This window comes from Acipenser ruthenus, chromosome 8 (genome assembly GCF_902713425.1).
Source record: "Acipenser ruthenus chromosome 8, fAciRut3.2 maternal haplotype, whole genome shotgun sequence".
Lineage (NCBI taxonomy): Eukaryota > Metazoa > Chordata > Actinopteri > Acipenseriformes > Acipenseridae > Acipenser > Acipenser ruthenus.
Window position 1 is genome coordinate 12316730 of NC_081196.1, and position 17851 is coordinate 12334580.

The 17851-nt window shown below is 39.5% G+C and overlaps 1 protein-coding gene across 7 annotated transcripts in view; it reads left to right on the forward strand.

Moving 5' to 3' along the window:
* The window catches only part of LOC117406340 (glutamate receptor 4), a 96042-nt gene extending 81836 nt beyond the window's left edge, over positions 1-14206 (forward strand). The window contains exons 12-16 of one of the 7 annotated variants that reach the window (XR_009329328.1): positions 2484-2682; positions 3385-3632; positions 8244-8358; positions 9033-9147; positions 10304-10438. Coding sequence is in view for 6 of the 7 variants with exons in the window: in XM_034923117.2 (XP_034779008.1) it covers positions 2484-2682; positions 3385-3632; positions 9033-9147; positions 10304-10438; positions 11398-11562 (862 nt within the window). In the remaining variant the exon portion in view is untranslated. Of the gene's footprint in view, positions 1-2483; positions 2683-3384; positions 3633-8243; positions 8359-9032; positions 9148-10303; positions 10574-11397 lie in introns of those variants that run through there. The other 6 variants (XM_034923119.2, XM_034923118.2, XM_059028512.1 and 3 more) reach the window with 6 other exon arrangements.
* Positions 14207-17851: the final 3645 nt, after the last annotated feature.

Consider the following 17851-nt stretch of genomic DNA (forward strand, 5'->3'; position numbering starts at 1 on the left):
CAATGCAAAACGTTATGTTTGGCGTAAAAGCAACACAGCTCATCACCCTGAACACACCATCCCCACTGTCAAACATGGTGGTGGCAGCATCATGGTTTGGGCCTGCTTTTCTTCAGCAGGGACAGGGAAGATGGTTAAAATTGATGGGAAGATGGATGGAGCCAAATACAGGACCATTCTGGAAGAAAACCTGATGGAGTCTGCAAAAGACCTGAGACTGGGACGGAGATTTGTCTTCCAACAAGACAATGATCCAAAACATAAAGCAAAATCTACAATGGAATGGTTCACAAATAAACATATCCAGGTGTTAGAATGGCCAAGTCAAAGTCCAGACCTGAATCCAATCGAGAATCTGTGGAAAGAACTGAAAACTGCTGTTCACAAATGCTCTCCATCCAACCTCACTGAGCTCGAGCTGTTTTGCAAGGAGGAATGGGCAAAAATTTCAGTCTCTCGATGTGCAAAACTGATAGAGACATACCCCAAGCGACTTACAGCTGTAATCGCAGCAAAAGGTGGCGCTACAAAGTATTAACTTAAGGGGGCTGAATAATTTTGCACGCCCAATTTTTCAGTTTTTTATTTGTTAAAAAAGTTTGAAATATCCAATAAATTTCGTTCCACTTCATGATTGTGTCCCACTTGTTGTTGATTCTTCACAAAAAATTACAGTTTCATATCTTTATGTTTGAAGCCTGAAATGTGGCAAAAGGTCGCAAAGTTCAAGGGGGCCAAATACTTTCGCAAGGCACTGTATATATATATATATATATATATATATATATATATATATATATATATATATATATATATATATCTTTAAGGGTCTCTATTATCAATGGAAAAGTTTAGAAGCCAGTTCTTTTACACTTTTCCTTCAGGACAGCACACGTGTCTTGTTTGTTTGTTTGTGTGTTTGATTTATTCCATTTGAACTATGAACTATTGGTGGTCTCTGAGATTTCTGTTAATTTTATTCAAAAGAAAAATAAATCATGTTTCTGTTAATCACGTGTATGGTTTTTGTATTTGACAATGTTCAGTTTGTTATCTGTCTATAAGGCTGAAGCCCACTATCAGTTTGTTATCTGTCTATAAGGCTGAAGCCCACTACCAATAAATGTATAGCGTCTGCAGGTTTTTATTCAAGAATTATATATATATATATATATATATATATATATATATATATATATATATATATATAAAAATATATAAATGGTTTGTCAGTATTCTTCTTGCGGAGCTGTAACTGCTGACAAAAGTTATGACTTCAGCATAATTAAAATTTCATACTGTGGAATGCAAGTGGCTTGAAGGAACAAAGCAATTACAATTACTTTATGATGTACAAGTTCTTGATGCCATGAGTGTTATACAGTGTGCAGTATTATGGGTAAAAAAAACAACATATATATCTCGCTTTCATTTTCACACACCCTTTTCCCCACCTTCAGTGAAGGGCTGTGTATGTGTAACTGTTTGAACACATCCTCAAATACACATCCTCCTTCCACTATCCAAGAAAAAATTGAACTCCATCAATATGAGATCAATCTAATACAGAATAGCTGGATAAGAATATGTTAATATGATTCAGTCATGCAAAGAACCCCAATGAGTGAATTTAAGTGCTCCTTTGTCATAAGGCAGCTCTTTATTCTGTGGAACTGCTTACAAACCAATATTGTCATGGCTCCCATTTGCCCCATAATGCCATTGCCCTACTCGTATTGTCAATTTAAGGCAGAACACAAATAGCACAGTCTCTTAACTGTTGCTCCAGACTACAAGCCTACACCAAACAGCTGCATGTCCTTTGTAGTGTGCATGCAATCACTTTATGGCAAGAATAATTTATTTGTAGCAAGACATATTTTCCAGAGGGGCAGTGTAGCTCTGTTTCGCTGACTCAGGGCTGAGTTGGAGTCATGTCCTTCCGTGCCTGGAAGTTGGATTGAATAACTTGAACCTTTCCCTAATAATACAGCAGTATAGATATTTTAAAAAGGTAATGCAACTGAATAGATTTCAGATACTTCATATGTGGAATATTGTTGTTGATCCTAGAATAGTATTAAACCTGTATGCTTTGCTTGTAGATTAAATTGTCAACAGGCACAGAAAACATGTGCGGGCCTAGGAATCTATAAAATGGTATACAAGAGATGTGAATGTTTAATACATGCAGAACGGTACAGTAGCTGTGGTGTTTTTTACTTTGTCTCAATATTTTAGCCTTTTTTAATGTTTTTTTTGTTTTTGTTTTTAAGAATCTAATAGTATTTGTAATCCAATGAAAACAATGTCCTGGTTGCGTTGTTTCAGGAGTCTGAAAGCTGAGCAGCTACAATACAAAAACAAGCAAGCAAACAGGTCATAATAACAGTGGCAGAACTGTCAGTTCCTTGTGTGAAACTGAGATTTTGTTTTTTCCTTGTGAGCTGTAAGTATTTTTCTTTTCTTCTCCTTGTATTTAGGTCTCTGTCGGGTCGCATTGTCGGAGGCGTTTGGTGGTTCTTCACGCTGATTATTATTTCATCCTACACGGCTAACCTCGCTGCCTTCCTCACTGTGGAGAGGATGGTCTCGCCAATCGAAAGTGCAGAGGACCTCTCCAAGCAAACCGAGATCGCTTACGGAACACTGGACTCAGGGTCAACCAAAGAGTTTTTCAGGGCAAGTGCTGTAATAGCTGCTAAAGCTGTATATCTTCAGTAAACTGCACAACACAGTCAATATCAGTCCACAAGGCAGCCTTCTTAGAATGCATGCTTGCTTTGCAGATATCCAGCATGCGGTGTATGGAGGTTCTGCTGGAACTGATGAAACAGATCTTTAAGATATTGATTACTTGGTATGAATATGCTCCATGTTTCCTTTTCCCTGTTGTGAGCCTACCACAGTTGTGGTGCAACAGTGTCACAAGCTTTCAAAGTGTGTGGCATAGCAGTGTGTGTTAAATCAAGGGTTTTAATCTATGTTCTTACTAATACCAAAATACTTTTAACATAAGAAAAAAAGGGGGCAGTGTTGCTAGTGTTAATAAGAGGTGAAGGAAATGTTTTTTTTATTGTTTTAAATCTTGTTTATACATTACTGCAGCTTTAACACTATATTTTAACACTATATACTTCAACTACAGTGTGTGAGATTGTAGGGAAAATTCCACTGAAACTGATGAAGGGAAGGATATCTTTTTATAAGGCTATCAACTCCACCTTTAATTACACAGACGGCTCAGCAGATGTAGAAACGTCACCTTACCGATATGCCTTTTCACACCTGGTTGCTCGTTTCTAATAATAAGAACAGGACTGAAATTGATACAGTAAGTGCTTTGCATGGTAATGCTTTTGTCTACTCTTTTTTTTTTTCCAGAGATCAAAAATTGCAGTGTATGAAAAGATGTGGACTTACATGAAATCGGCAGAACCCACAGTTTTTGGCAAAACCACTGCAGAGGGAGTAGCCCGTGTTCGGAAATCGAAGGGAAAGTTTGCTTTTCTGTTGGAGTCCACCATGAACGAGTACATTGAGCAGAGGAAGCCTTGCGATACAATGAAAGTGGGGGGAAACCTGGATTCCAAAGGCTACGGAGTGGCAACACCCAAGGGTTCTCCATTAAGGTAGGTGGAATAGTGTAACAATATAATGATGTGTTGTTATAGTATTCCACCTTCCCTGATGCCCCTTATACTGTATCTAGTTATTTTGTGTCGTGTGTGAAAATGGTACGTGCTGTATTTATTATTTTCCTTTTACTTTCTAGAGCAACGTACAGGTAACAAACTGTTTACTACAATATCTTCTCAACATCAAAGCATTTTTGCATTAAGTGCGTCTTTTGGCCATGTGAAAACAAACAATCAAAATAGAGCATGACACTAACAAAGTTTCTTACAGCTGTAATTTAAATGATTTGCTGATGCTTTGTTTTTAAATATGTCCTTTTATTTATTTAAAGTCCCCAGCCTTTTAAAGCAGCTGTCACAAGTTTGATGGTGATGTTTTAATAGTAGGCTAAATAAACCTCATGGATCTCATAGTGGAAACGATTTGCCTCCCCCCCCCCCTGGGGGGTAAGAACAGTGACAGATGGTGGACAGTAATTCCCTCCAGCAACTAGGAATTATAACCTGCTGTCATCACTTCTTTATCCATCAGGGCAATATGTTTCCATTATAACCCTCAAATCCAGTAAACATGTATCATATATTAGTTGCGGCATGATGGTTACAGATTAAGACTAACTGGGGATCTACTTTCCAGTTAGTTTTCTATTTCCTAATTTAAATGCTGTGAGGACTCACACTAAAGTAGCATTCAAATCCAGGGTCATCTTGGGCTTGGTCCTTTCTTCTAACCACTTTCTAATGCGCTCTTCCAATTGACAGTTACCTCTGGTATTGGAATAGCCCAAATTAATTTAGTGAATTGTTGTTTAGAAACTAGTATTTGGTTCGGAGTGACTTTAGTAGAGCGAGGGAGGCAATTAATGGTCCTTGGAGATAGGGAGAGTGCTTGTGAACTTCCAGCATGGATTATGATACTTTATGAAAAGAGTTTGTGTTATAAATTGGGCAATGAAAGCAATCAATAACATCAATAATCTCTTTTCTGCTACTTGAGTTTTCACTGTCACTTAAGATTTTGCTGTCTGCACTTAATAGTTAAATATAGAAGGAAATGAACAGGGAGCTCAACTCTGCAGGAAAGGTTCAATATTTAATGAGAATGGCGCCACTTTATGCATATAGCAGAAACAACTTAAATGGTTTATGAACTTGTAAATGTCTATGAAATGCTCAGGGGTTTAAAACTATATTGCAGGCTTGGTGATTTGAGCAGGGTTTGCAAACATCACTGACTGCATTGTATGTGGTACCTTCATTTACTGTCAGATAGTCCCCTTGTAAGATGATAATCCATATAACCTACCTGTTGATCGTATAGATCGGATGCCACCATGGGTGCCTCAATTATTCATATTTGCTTTTAATACCTTTGAAAGTGTTTTGAGCCAAATGGTATTAATTAAGACTGAAAGAAAGAGGTCAAAATGAGATGCAAAAATGTGATAACCCCTACAATTAGTGGCATGAGCATATCCTTTCAAAAACAGCACAACAGAAATTATTGTATTTATTTAAAAACTATTACAGATGTTTCTGCATCGCGGCTACACCTACTAGTATTTTAACTTTTGTGATTTTTTTTTTAATGTAATTATTTATTTATGCTGTCTTGTTAAAGGAGGGCTACAGAATCTTTAGGAAACTCTCTTTTGTTCTTTTAATTATTCTGCAACAGGTATAGAGCAAGATACTAGGGAAGAGTAATAGTTATTCAGCAGATACATACAGTAGTGACTACTCCATCAGAAGCTGTGGAATTTGGAATTAGTATTCAAGTGGTTAAAGTAAAGGGCTGTCTCATTCCTGTAGGCTTGTTTTCTAAAACATGAATAACCTCCACAGACTTCTATTCTTCTCAAACTAAATTGATGTGAAAAGAGGTGTTACACTAGGTTGTTATTTTACATGGCTAGAGAGCATCGCTTAAAATAGTCTTGTGTGAATTTTGTGGCATTTTTTTTGTTTAGTTTATTTGTTTATTTGTTTTGCAGCTTGGATATTTCATTTCATTCTCTTCTGTTGTTTTATGTTACATTGAGTTGATTCTGACATAGCTTGCAATTCATTCTAAATAACCCTCTCTTGAATCTAATTGTAAAACTGTAGTTTTGCAGAGTGGCCATGTTGCTTTCTCTCCATGTCTTGAAGTGTCTAAACACCCATGAGTGGTTGTTCTTGGTTTTTTTTTTTTTTTTTTTTTTATTTGGAATCGGCAATTATTTTACCCCTGATTTTCTCCTAATTTGGCATGCCCAATTATTCAGCCTGGCTCACTGCTGCAACCCCTGCACTAACTCGCGAGAAGACAAGCACTCGCGTCCTTGGAAACGTGTGGCTTCAGTCATCTGTTTTTTTCTCACGCTGCAAGCCCGCCGTGAAGCCATTACAGAACTACAGTGTCGGAGGACCACGCAGTTCTGAATTGCACACAGGCAGGCCTGCAGGCACCCAGCCAGCCACAGGGGTCACTGGTGCACGGTGAGCCAAGGACTCCCCAGCCGACCTAAACCCTCCCCACCTGGGCAGCGCTTGGTCAATTATGCACCGCCCACTGGGAGCTCCTGGCCACGGTCAGACATGGTGTAGCCTGGATTCGAACTGGCGATCTCCAAACTGTAGGGCACATCCTGCACTCTGGGTGGATTGCCTTTACTAGATGAGCCACTCAGGAGCACCCGTTGTTCTTGTTTTTCAAAAGAAGTGACGCATAATATGTAATATTGTAAAAACAATTCCCTAAAATCAGCTATTTTAAATTGTATGCAACATAGGCTATGTAAGCCCCAGTCTCTGCTAATTAAAATATGTATTAGCTGAACAATTGGAACAGGGCCTTGCATTTGTGATTTGGTTTTCACAGAAAGAGCTTTTACAGAGTAAAGGTCATTTTAATTATGACAAAGGCCTAAAAACCACACCACCACAAGTAGAGCATTGGAAAAAAAAGAAACTTTACCCCAACAGAAAAATATAGTGCAAAATTGTGACTAAAACCAACAACAAATTAAACATAAAACACACATTCTGTATTTTTCTCAGTTTCATTATTGCCAAACTGGTCTGTTTGTAATTACAACAACAGATGTGCAATAAACTCAGGGTGAGGGTGGGTTTCTGTTATCAATAATAATGACAATTCTGTTTTCAGATTTCCTTTTAAGACAAACACTGACATTAAAAGAAAAAAATGCAATTACTATAGAATCAAAAGTAAACAATGTCACCTAAAAGGGAATTGGCTTTTAATTATTGTACTGGCTCTACATGCACGAATACATTTTTGCAGTTTCCCTTATCCTCTTCTCTTCTGTAAATGTTAAAAGTTCCCTACACACAAGAAATGCAACTCATTTACAGCTCAATTGAAGTCAAATATGTTAGCGTGTCAACCCTGAGGTCATGAATCTGGGTCCCATCCTTAAGATTGAGGTCCTGGCCCACCCAAGAGCGTTGAGTGGTGGGGTGGTAGTAGCTGTTTGCAGGGTTGTCACCTTCACAGTAGGGAAGCAAGCCAGAACTAGACAGTGCCGAGGGCCTGCCTACAGCTACTGGCAGCCCCGTGATTTAGGAGATGGATCTCTGTACAGACAGGTGTAAGAGCTCCAGAGCTCGATGTAGGGGAAATGCTTACAGAATACCGGAGTGGGGGGGGGGGGGGGGGGAGTGGAGGTGGAGGCGAGGAGGGGGGAGGGGGGTTACTTTTTTTTTTTTTTTTTTTTACAATACATAAATTATTGTTACTTCCTTTTGCAATCTTTTTAATACTGTTAGGCTTCCTGTTGTGAACTATGAAAAGTTTGCCTAAATGGAGAAAAGTTTTTCTAAAGTTCCACCAATTAAATCTGGTAATTGCAGTAAAAAGTAATCTACCCAGTACGGGGTTATACACATCAAAGGCTAGAAAAAGAAACAAATGAACAAAGGCTTTTCATGTGTCTAACCCTCCACTGGCTGGATTATTAAATTAACATGTCAGACAAAAGAACTATTTTGGGCAGCATTCTCAAAAGTTCTCCATAGGCAAAACCAGCAAAATTGTTGCAGCTCTAAAACTAAAACTGTGATTGAATGGATATTCTGTGGTTCTGTTGCAGTGTTCAGCAGAACCAGCGCTAGTTCTGCTGGTGTTTTCTTCAGGCTGCATGGGGATTGTCTGGAGTGATGATGTCACAAAGTCTGGGTTTCTGTAGCTTCCCTCTACCCGTACACGTTCTTGTCACCCCATATATTAAACAGACAATCCCCAAGTAGCCACGATAAATGGAAATAGTCATGAGCTACCGATATAGAACTGCTATAGAAATATAAATATCCATCCATTTGTGGGTTTATTTTAAATTAGGACTTCAGCAATAAAAAAGGATCACTGCAGTAACAATAATTCAGGGGGAAAAAAAAAAAAAAACGGTATTATGTAATGCATAAAAGCCCTAAGATGTTAGCCTTGAACAAAATGTTTTGAGCTAAAAAAAATCTGACTGACAATGATCAAAAAGAGAGGTTTATTCAGAGGGGGGTTCACTGGCATGTCATTCCATTCTTGTCCTTTCTAAACCCTTAAGGGCTGTACATTTTCTGACAAATATGTTTTATCGTTTCAAGAAATGCTGTTAACCTCGCAGTTTTAAAACTGAATGAACAAGGCCTCTTGGACAAATTGAAAAACAAATGGTGGTACGACAAAGGAGAGTGTGGCAGCGGGGGAGGGGACTCCAAGGTTAGCCTCAATGTCACCAAAGGCGGGTAAACAGTATAGAGTAATTGGTGCATCTGCTGTGGCATCTTACCCACACTGTGCCTGTTAGTGGTACAATAGCGGGGCACACAGCCTATAAGAAAAACTAAAAGCAGAGCAATTACTGTCAAAACACAAGTATTTGCTGTTTAAAAGGAGGATGACAAGCATTCCTGCAGTATTTACTGTATAATCCATAAGTAGCCTTGTACTATTGTATTTAAATACTGGAAATTTATAGCCATTAATACAATGTACAAGATTGATCAGACTTCAGACGTTAAATTCGTTTTAAGATTTATACTCCTATAAAGACATTCTTCTTCAGATACCTGCTTAAGTTCATAGTTACCAGTTTAATTCTAAAGCAATAATAAATCTGCATATGTGGAATGTGTGTTTTGCCAATAATTCTGGGTTCACAGTAATTGCCTGCACTTTCTTCCAAAATCGGCCACAGCAGTATGTGCCAGTTACCTAAAGCGATGGAGCAGGTCCCATTCATATGTGTGTAGCTACGACCTGGGCCCATATGTATACATGCATATACTCAATGGGACTTTGCTCTGTCACTTTGCAATGCAATTCTATGTAGATTTAATTGAATAACATAAAATAACATATATAATGTTATTTATGTTATTTTCCACGTGAAGAACTCCCGTAAACCTTGCCGTTTTGAAACTCAGTGAGGCAGGCATCTTAGACAAGCTGAAAAACAAATGGTGGTACGATAAAGGGGAATGTGGACCCAAGGACTCTGGAAGTAAGGTCAGTCGCTGCAGTTTGGGACCTACTGTTGTATACACAAAACAGTAAAGGAATTAAAACTGTATGCAGATTTGAGAGAGAGAGAGGGAGATTGTAATATACTGTATACAGTAGAGAGATATGACATGGCATGTGTAAGCACTGTGCACATATTGATTCTACTCACCGTTTCACATTACAATCATAAGCATCTAAAATGACTTATTTATTTAAGTGTATAGGATTATAGGACTGCTTTACAATGTTATTTGAAAATTAAACTGATCATATATATTATGTTAGCTGGAAGCATTAAAATAGAAATGCATTTTAAATAGTATTCTGTTTTGTTGAAAACTGATAAATATAATTATATAACAATATTATTTTATAAGCTAAAATTACCATCCAGGATATATCATGCAAAACTGTGTATAGTTTTAACACCCCAAATTGTTAATAAACTTAGCTATATTTTATAAATGACCATTAAGTATTATTATTATTATTATTATTATTATTATTATTATAGGTGACATCATTGTACTTTTTTGTTTTACTACTTAAATGGTGTTCAATTGTGTTATTAATTAAACTAGGATATGTTGCAACAAAACTTGTTTAATAAATAATACATCAGCTATTATGGAAAAGAAAGGGTAAGCATTAATATCCATCTTTAGATTATAGATGAAAAACTAACATGCAGGCTAGTTTGCAAACTTAAGTATTATATAACTAACCACAAACTATCAATATACTAATTCAAGTATTGTTAAATGCATTGTTTTAATATTTGTTGGAGTACACATTTAGTGCACTGCTTCCAGGTGAAACACACCACAACAGTTCCATTAGAAACTACTTAGTACAGAATTGCCAGATATTGTGAAAATTCCCAGTACTTTTTAGATTGCACATCTCACATTATCTTCTGCTATTTTGTATCTAGTTACTCACAAATAAGTAATGCACTGTAATTGTGTTCTATATTGTTTGATTACATTTTAAGAAGTATATAATTGTATGCCTGTAAATGTAGTATTGATAGTTGTAGTTGTACTAGTAGTAGTTAGTTAGTTTGTAGTAGCATATTAGCAGTAAGCCATGTGTTATGTTGTGTTCATATGCACCATTGTGAATGTATCTGATGGCATTTCTCAATGTGTTTTTCTAGGACAAGACAAGTGCCCTGAGTCTCAGCAATGTGGCTGGTGTCTTCTACATTCTTGTTGGAGGCTTGGGCTTGGCAATGCTGGTGGCTCTGATAGAGTTCTGTTACAAGTCCAGGGCAGAGGCCAAGAGAATGAAGGTGGAAAACAATGAACAGAACTTTAACCCAAGCCCTTCGCAGAGTACCGAGAATTTAGCCACATATAGAGAAGGTTACAACGTGTACGGAACCGAGAGTGTTAAAATTTAGGGGTAGGACTTAGGGCCTCCTATAGTAAGTGGGTGATGCATTTTTCGTAAACGCAAAGTGTTGTGACCGTGTGACCAGTGTAAACGCTTTTAATTGCTTTCCTCCTCTGGAGGATATCTGCAGAATGCAAATTGGTTTCCGTCTTCTGGCTGCGGATGATGTGTTTGCTACTTACTATTACAAATAGGCACCTGCATTGCATTTTTCTTTCCATTACAAAACTGTCAAGGCCAGTGGAGAAAATAAATAAACGAGAAGCAAATATATTCTAATTTAAAACTAAAAAGTTAAATCCAAAAGGGAATTAGATTAATTATATAAGGATATTAAATGTAAGGGGGTATCTTTTCATGAACTACCAAGGGACAGTAGCAATCTGCTATTTGGTTCCTATAGGTACAAGCGCTGCAGTATTTCCAGCTTGTGGCTGAACTGCATGCTTTGTCTTATGATGCTAGTTAATAACACCGATCTGTTTTAACATATAAAGTGGATAACTAAGTCCCAGGCATCAATTATGTCCGAGCATCTTGTTAAGCCTGGGTTTTATTAAAAAAAAAAAAAAAAAAAAAAGTAGTGTGCCTCTTAGCAACATGTTAACTACTAGGTCCTTATGTTTGGTGCACTATAACTACATTCTTAAACAAGTTTATTTTTATTTTATTTTTTGTAGAGGGTATGAAAATCAGAAATGCAGATGTCTAATTATTTTTATTTTGTTCTGTTTTTGGTGTTTGTTGTTGCCTGCCTTTTAAAATTTCCTTTCCATGTATTTTCTAAATTATTTTTAGAAGTAAATCTTAAGCTAATTTTTCTTGTGTTCTCCTTCTTTTCTCCCCCAACCCCAGCTAACCTTCACTGAAGCCATGAGAAACAAAGCCAGACTATCCATCACAGGGAGTGTTGGAGAAAACGGGCGAGTTCTGACCCCTGATTGCCCAAAGGCTGTACACACCGGATCTTCCCTTCGACAAAGTTCAGGACTGGCTGTGGTATCGTCGGACTTGCCATGAAAACCAAAAATATTCTAGTGCCTTATCAAAAAAAAAAGAAAAAGAAAAAAATATTAACTGATGGTACTGCAGCACAGACTGAAAACATCAGTAAAATCGATGATGATCTCACATTTGTAACAGACAAGGAGCTCTGCCTCGACACAGATGACATATTCAGTAAACACCAGTGCACAACCTCAGCTCTGAACACTGAAATCTTATATCAGGACAAATCAAAAACTGGCGAAGGGGGGAAAATCAAGACCAGAAAACTGTACTTGAGGGGGGGGGGGGGGTGGGGGGGTGCTTATAAGCATTTATCTTTACCACTGTTAAACGTGAACTGTGTAAAAACAAAAAACATGCTTATTAAACACTTGGCTTTTGTCTTGGCAAAATTAAGCAGGGGCCAATGAACATACTAGCCTGTGACTCGCTAAATATCCATAAATAACATGGGTAAAGATATCCAGTTGTGCTGGGATTTAAAAATAATAAATAATAATCACTATACTGTGATACAAAGAAAAGTAAATATGTAAATTCTGTGAAAAAGAAACTAAAGAAATGATTTACGTTGTCTTTTAAAAAGAAGGAAGATACTGTACAACATGCCTGCTTTTTAACTGGTGTAAATAACCAAGTAGTGGACAAAATACATTTCTCTTTTATAACCAACCATCTTAGGAAATAATTCATTGCAATAATGGATACAAGATAACATCACTGTAATTAGAAAACAAAAAACATTATGAGAATATATATATATATATATATATATATATATATATATATATATATATATATATATATATATATATATATATATAACAACTTGTTTGCTGTGTCATTTGTACTGTTACACCATTTAATGTTCCACAGATTGCATCTGTCTAAGTCCAAACCGAATGTTAAAGAGTACAACATCCGTTTTCAGTGTACAGTCAGAGCACACGCTACGGGTCAGACATGTTAGAGTTATTAATGATCTAGTTTAATGTAATAATAAGTTGTGGTTTTTGTACCCACCAAACAAGAATAAAACTAAAACATTCTTATGATAGTCACAGTTCTTCATGTGTGTAGTCTGCTACCTATATGTTGACTATATGTTTATATTTTAAAGCCAATTAACATTTAAGCTGTTAAAAAAAAAAAGTTTTATTTTTTCATTAAAGCGACTGTATTAGAGTTTCAGATTGAAATCATTTTTAATAAAAATCAAAAGTAGACACTGTTGTAGTGTTCACAGCAATGGTTGAAATGAAGTTTGCTACTTCAGCCTACACATGATATCACTTTGAAGTGTTGTTTTGTTTGTTTGTTTCTAACACTTGCACTTGTTCATGTAAATAATGAGTGAGAATATTGACCATTGTTGAAATTCGGTTTCTGCATTTCCACAACTATTCCCTTCCAGGTCAAAAAAAAAAAAAAGTTTAAATTTGAACTAACTAAAGTCTTGAATTTTTGCACACTCCCTTACTCTCACATGTGCACGGCCAGCATTGTGAGTGGATTTAACTTCTGAACACGGTTAATGGGCAACATGGGTCATCTAAAATAATGTGGACACAGGTTTGGGCTTTTATGCTGCTTTCACACACATGCATTCAGGCCACAGTGAGATTTAACATGCCCTGAGAGATTAAAAGACAAGTTAAATTAATTAAGTGAATCTTAAATTGAAAACAGTGCTTAAGAGTTGAAAGAAGAAAACTGCATGGGAAGTTTCTGAACTATGAATCCCATAATCACGTGAATTAGGAGATGCAGCATTTGGAAAGGAATCACATGGGCATTAAGTGACTTCCATCATTCCTTGCAGGAAATTAATTGAAGAGAAAGCTGTAAGTTTTATAAGGCTGATGGTAAAACAAATGCATGTACAATGGTGTTCTTGGTATACTTAATACATGTATTAGCTTTATACCCATTCAAGTTTGACATTTAAGTCACGTTAGAGGACTTGAACAGACATAAAGGTTATATGTGGTCTCAGGGTGATGTTGAAACTTGCTACTGTAGTACACATTTAGTGTGTGCCTCGATCACACAGCAACAAACCAGACAGGAACAATAAATTGTAGTAGGTAATATTATTTGGCTTTTGTAGGTTGATGGATGACTCTACAAAAAGGTATTTTCTGTTATATTTTCTAAAGCATAATTAAATGACCTGCAACCATACCTCCTTCAACTCGGATCACAGAAGCTAAGCAAGGTTAGTCAACTCTGCACTTAGTTTTGCCACAACCCTGGCTTATTCTGAAAGACATCCATTTAAACATGATGTTGCTTCTCAACACATATCCAGCATTAATGTTTCTTCAAATAAATACAATGCAAATATTTGTGACATGCCTTCTCTGGTATATTAGCTTACTGTATGTATGCTCTGTTTGTGTGAAAGCAGCATTACAAATGTGTGCCCGATTTGGTTTTGTATTTTGAAAACTTCAAAGTTATAATGTTGTCTCCTCCTTTATCTTCAAATCCTTCTGAATGGAATTAATGCAAAATCGAAAATCAGAGTAAGGTGAGTAAGGCTCTGGGTGGTATTGCTCATGAAAGTATAAAGTGCAGAAGGCATCTTTTCTAATTATGTTGGTCATTAAAACAAAAAAAATCTGTCAAGTAATAAAACTTCTTCTGACAAATACCTTTTATACGTATTGCTTTTCACACGTTGTAAGAGTTTGCATGCTGCACTCAAGCATTACCTTGTTTATGCTGCAATACATCACTAACCCTTCTGTATAATGTTTATCATGTACAAACATTGTTTATCCATCCATAATTATAAGTTGCAGATCTAATGTATTCAGACTGAATGGCTGTCGCAGATGTTTCCCTCGAATATATACACAAAGTCTGAATATACCAACGGCATGAACTTTAAAGCAATTGTACAAAGTGAAGTGACCATAGAGAATTGTAAACTCGGTTGCTTTTCTACAGGAGAATCTGCCCTTAACCAACACGTTATCAGCAAGCGCATAAAGGCTCCGTGTGTTATTCTCTCATGTCGCTTCTTTTGTTTCAGCCACCTCCTCGCAGCGTACCTCGTCCCAGGGGGAGGTGGCTCATAGCCACTTCCTAGCTGGGGCACTGGGATGCATGTAACTGTTCATGTTTTTACCAGCCGGCCTCATGCATGTAGTCTGCGCACCCACGGATGAGGTCTCCGGCCAAATGTATTGTTCACTCGGGCTTTGAGCGCCCATGTGGCAAAGTGCCCACCACTTGTGTATATCTATTTATGTATGATTATTGTTTTTATTTGTATTATTATTATTATCGTATTTGTAGGCAGGCGGACAAAGCCATCCGTCCTAATCATTATTATTGTGTTTATGTGCGGGCGGTCGAGCACCGTCCGTCTTTTATTGTTTACTGTTTGAGACCGGCAAAAAAGCCGGTCTTATAATGTGTAGTCGGGGGGGATGAGGCCTTTTTGAGGAACCTTGCAGCGCAGTTGTGCCCCGGCTGTAGGGCATATGAGCACACGTTGGCCATCTGCCCCATGCAGTATGAAGAGAAGAAACTAGCGTCCGAGTGGGAGGAGCCCGTGCATCCAGCGCCCAGAAGGGGGGGAGCCTGAGCGTCCAGCGCCCAGAAGGGTGGAGCCCGTGCGTCCAGCGCCCAGAAGGACAGAGCCCGTGTGTCCAGCGCCCAGAAGGCGGGAGCCCGTGCATCCACAGCCCAGGAAGGGGTGGCCAACAGGTCCATAACCCAGGTCTCCAGTAGCGGAGGAAGGGTGCCTGCTGTTCCCATCTCAGCCAGCAGAGGGCGCATGGCTGCTGGTTCATCCTCCACCGCCAGAGGGAGGAACAGGAGCTACCTCTGCCTCCACCATCAAGAGGAGAAGAACAGGAACTGCTTCTGTCTCCACTGCCTCCACCACCAGGATGAGAGGAGCTGCCTCTGCCTCCACCATCACGAGGAGAGGAGCAGGAGCTGCCTCTGCCTCCATCCATCACAAGGAGAGGAGCAGGAGCTGCCTCTACCTCCACAACCACCACCAGAGGGAGAGGAGCAGGAGCTGCCTCTGCCTCCACCATCAAGAGGAGAGGAGCAGGAGCTGCCTCTGCCTCCATCCATCACAAGGAGAGGAGCAGGAGCTGCCTCTCCCTTCACTACCAGAAGGACCAGGACAAGAAGCTTGCGGTCCTCAGCAGCCCCTGCATATGCTGCTGAGAGGGGCATAAGGGAAAACCGCCCGGACGTGAAGAAGGTCAACCCCAGCTAGTCCTGACTCCATCACGGTGAGAAGTGGAGCTCCTGTTGCCGTCTTCATGGCCAGGGGCTCACCTCCCGCCATCACCGCCCGGGGATGCCTGCACGTCATCGCTGGGGGCGGCCTGCTGCTCGACATTGCTGGGGGAGCCATCAACTACAGGACGAGGGAGAAGTGGAGCTCCCGCTGCCACCTTCTTGGTCAGGGGCTCCCCTCCCGAGTTCACCTCCGGAGGGTCTGGAGCTGCTGCTGTTTTTCAGTTTTGTATTGCAGGAAAGCCCGGAGCTGTCTTCACCTGGGGGTCCAGGACCGCCGCTGTCTGGGGGTCCGGAACCGCTGGGGGGTCTGGGGCCGTCGCCTCCCATGGGTCCGCTGCAGCCGCTGCCTCCCGGGGACGTGCTTCTATCCAGCTCTGCTTTGCCTGGGGTCACCGACTTTGCTTAGCCAGGGGACGTCTGCACGCCTCCGCGGGGGGATGCCATCTGCATGCTGCTGCTCGAGGTTGCCAGTGTGCTACTGCCAGGATTGCCCCACCGGTGAACCCCTTGAAGTCCCTGTTCTTGGCCCAGGACTTTGGGGATTTTAAGGGGGGAGGTATTATGCTGCGCACAAGGGGGGGTGTATGTGGCAAAGTGCCCACCCCTTGTGTATATCTATTTATGTATGATTATTGTTTTCATTTGTATTATTATTATTATTATTATTGTATTTGTACGCAGGCGGGCGAAGCCATCCGTCCTAATCATTATTATTGTGTTTATGTGCGGGCGGTCAAGCACCGTCCGTCTTTTATTGTTTACTGTTTCAGACCGGCAAAAAAGTAGTCGGTGGGTATGGGGTTAAAACCCCTTCTCTAGAACTCTCGTGGGAATGTGGCTGGAGCCTTAATAAGGTCATTTATTAATAGGGAATTAAGGCTCCAGCCACAAATATAAAAGGACGCAGTCTCGGCTCAGAAGCAGAGAGTGAAGTAAGAGAAAACAATTGCTATATACCAATATACTTGTTTGTGTTCTTGTTTATTTGTTTGGCCAACGTGCCCTTTTGTTTTGTAGAAGTGTTTTTGTTTGTTTAAACTGTTTATTATTTTAATAAACCACATAAAACACTGAGCGCAGCCATAGCGCTTCAGTTTCAGCCCATACTTTGTCTTTGACTACTGCTTCCTGAACCTGACGTCACCACCCACACGTCACACAAAACCATCTGTCACAGCCCATCACAGTAATCGGGCCCTGAGCGCCCATCATAGTTCACTAAACCATCTGCAATTGCAATCAATAAATCTCAGCCATGGCGGATTCTCTGTGCTGAATTGCAGTGTTTGGAATTGCAAAATACTTTTTTTAATGAAAAAAGGCAATTTGGGTCAGAATTGTGAGGCTTGATACATTATTTCACATACAGCACCTTCGATACACAACCACCCACCTACATGACTATTGCATTAAGAAGTTTCAAACTATTTTGGTATTGGTTTTTCACACAGACTACTACTAGCTTAGGACCAATGTACACATATTTATTCTACAAACTATACCAGTACTTTAGATAGTGTTGTTAATTCTGGCTGTGTGGTTTTGTTTTAGCAGTGAATAATTTATTTCAGAAACATAATTATTGTAAAACCTTTGTAGTAAAGAAACTAGGACAGTGGTGTACGTTTGTGCATTCCTCATAAGGTTTTTTTTTACATGTAATCGCTCCACTGGCTCCCGATCACCGCTCGCATCCAGTTCAAGACTCTTGTACTAGCCTACAGATGCCTTGACCAGACTGCACCCAGCTACCTCCAGACCCTCATCTCTCCCTACACCCCCACTCGACCTCTCCGCTCCGCCTGCACTAGAAGACTAGCTCCTACCTCCGCTACGCTCCCCTGCCTCCAGAGCCCACTCCTTCTCCACCCTTGCTCCGCAGTGGTGGAATGACCTTCCTACAGATGTCAGGACTGCCCAGTCCCTGACCACATTCCGGTGCCTCCTTAAGACTCACCTCGTCAAACAGCACCTGTAGAACTCCTCTGTTTGTATCCTGGGACACTATCACCCTTCATTTAAATGTGCT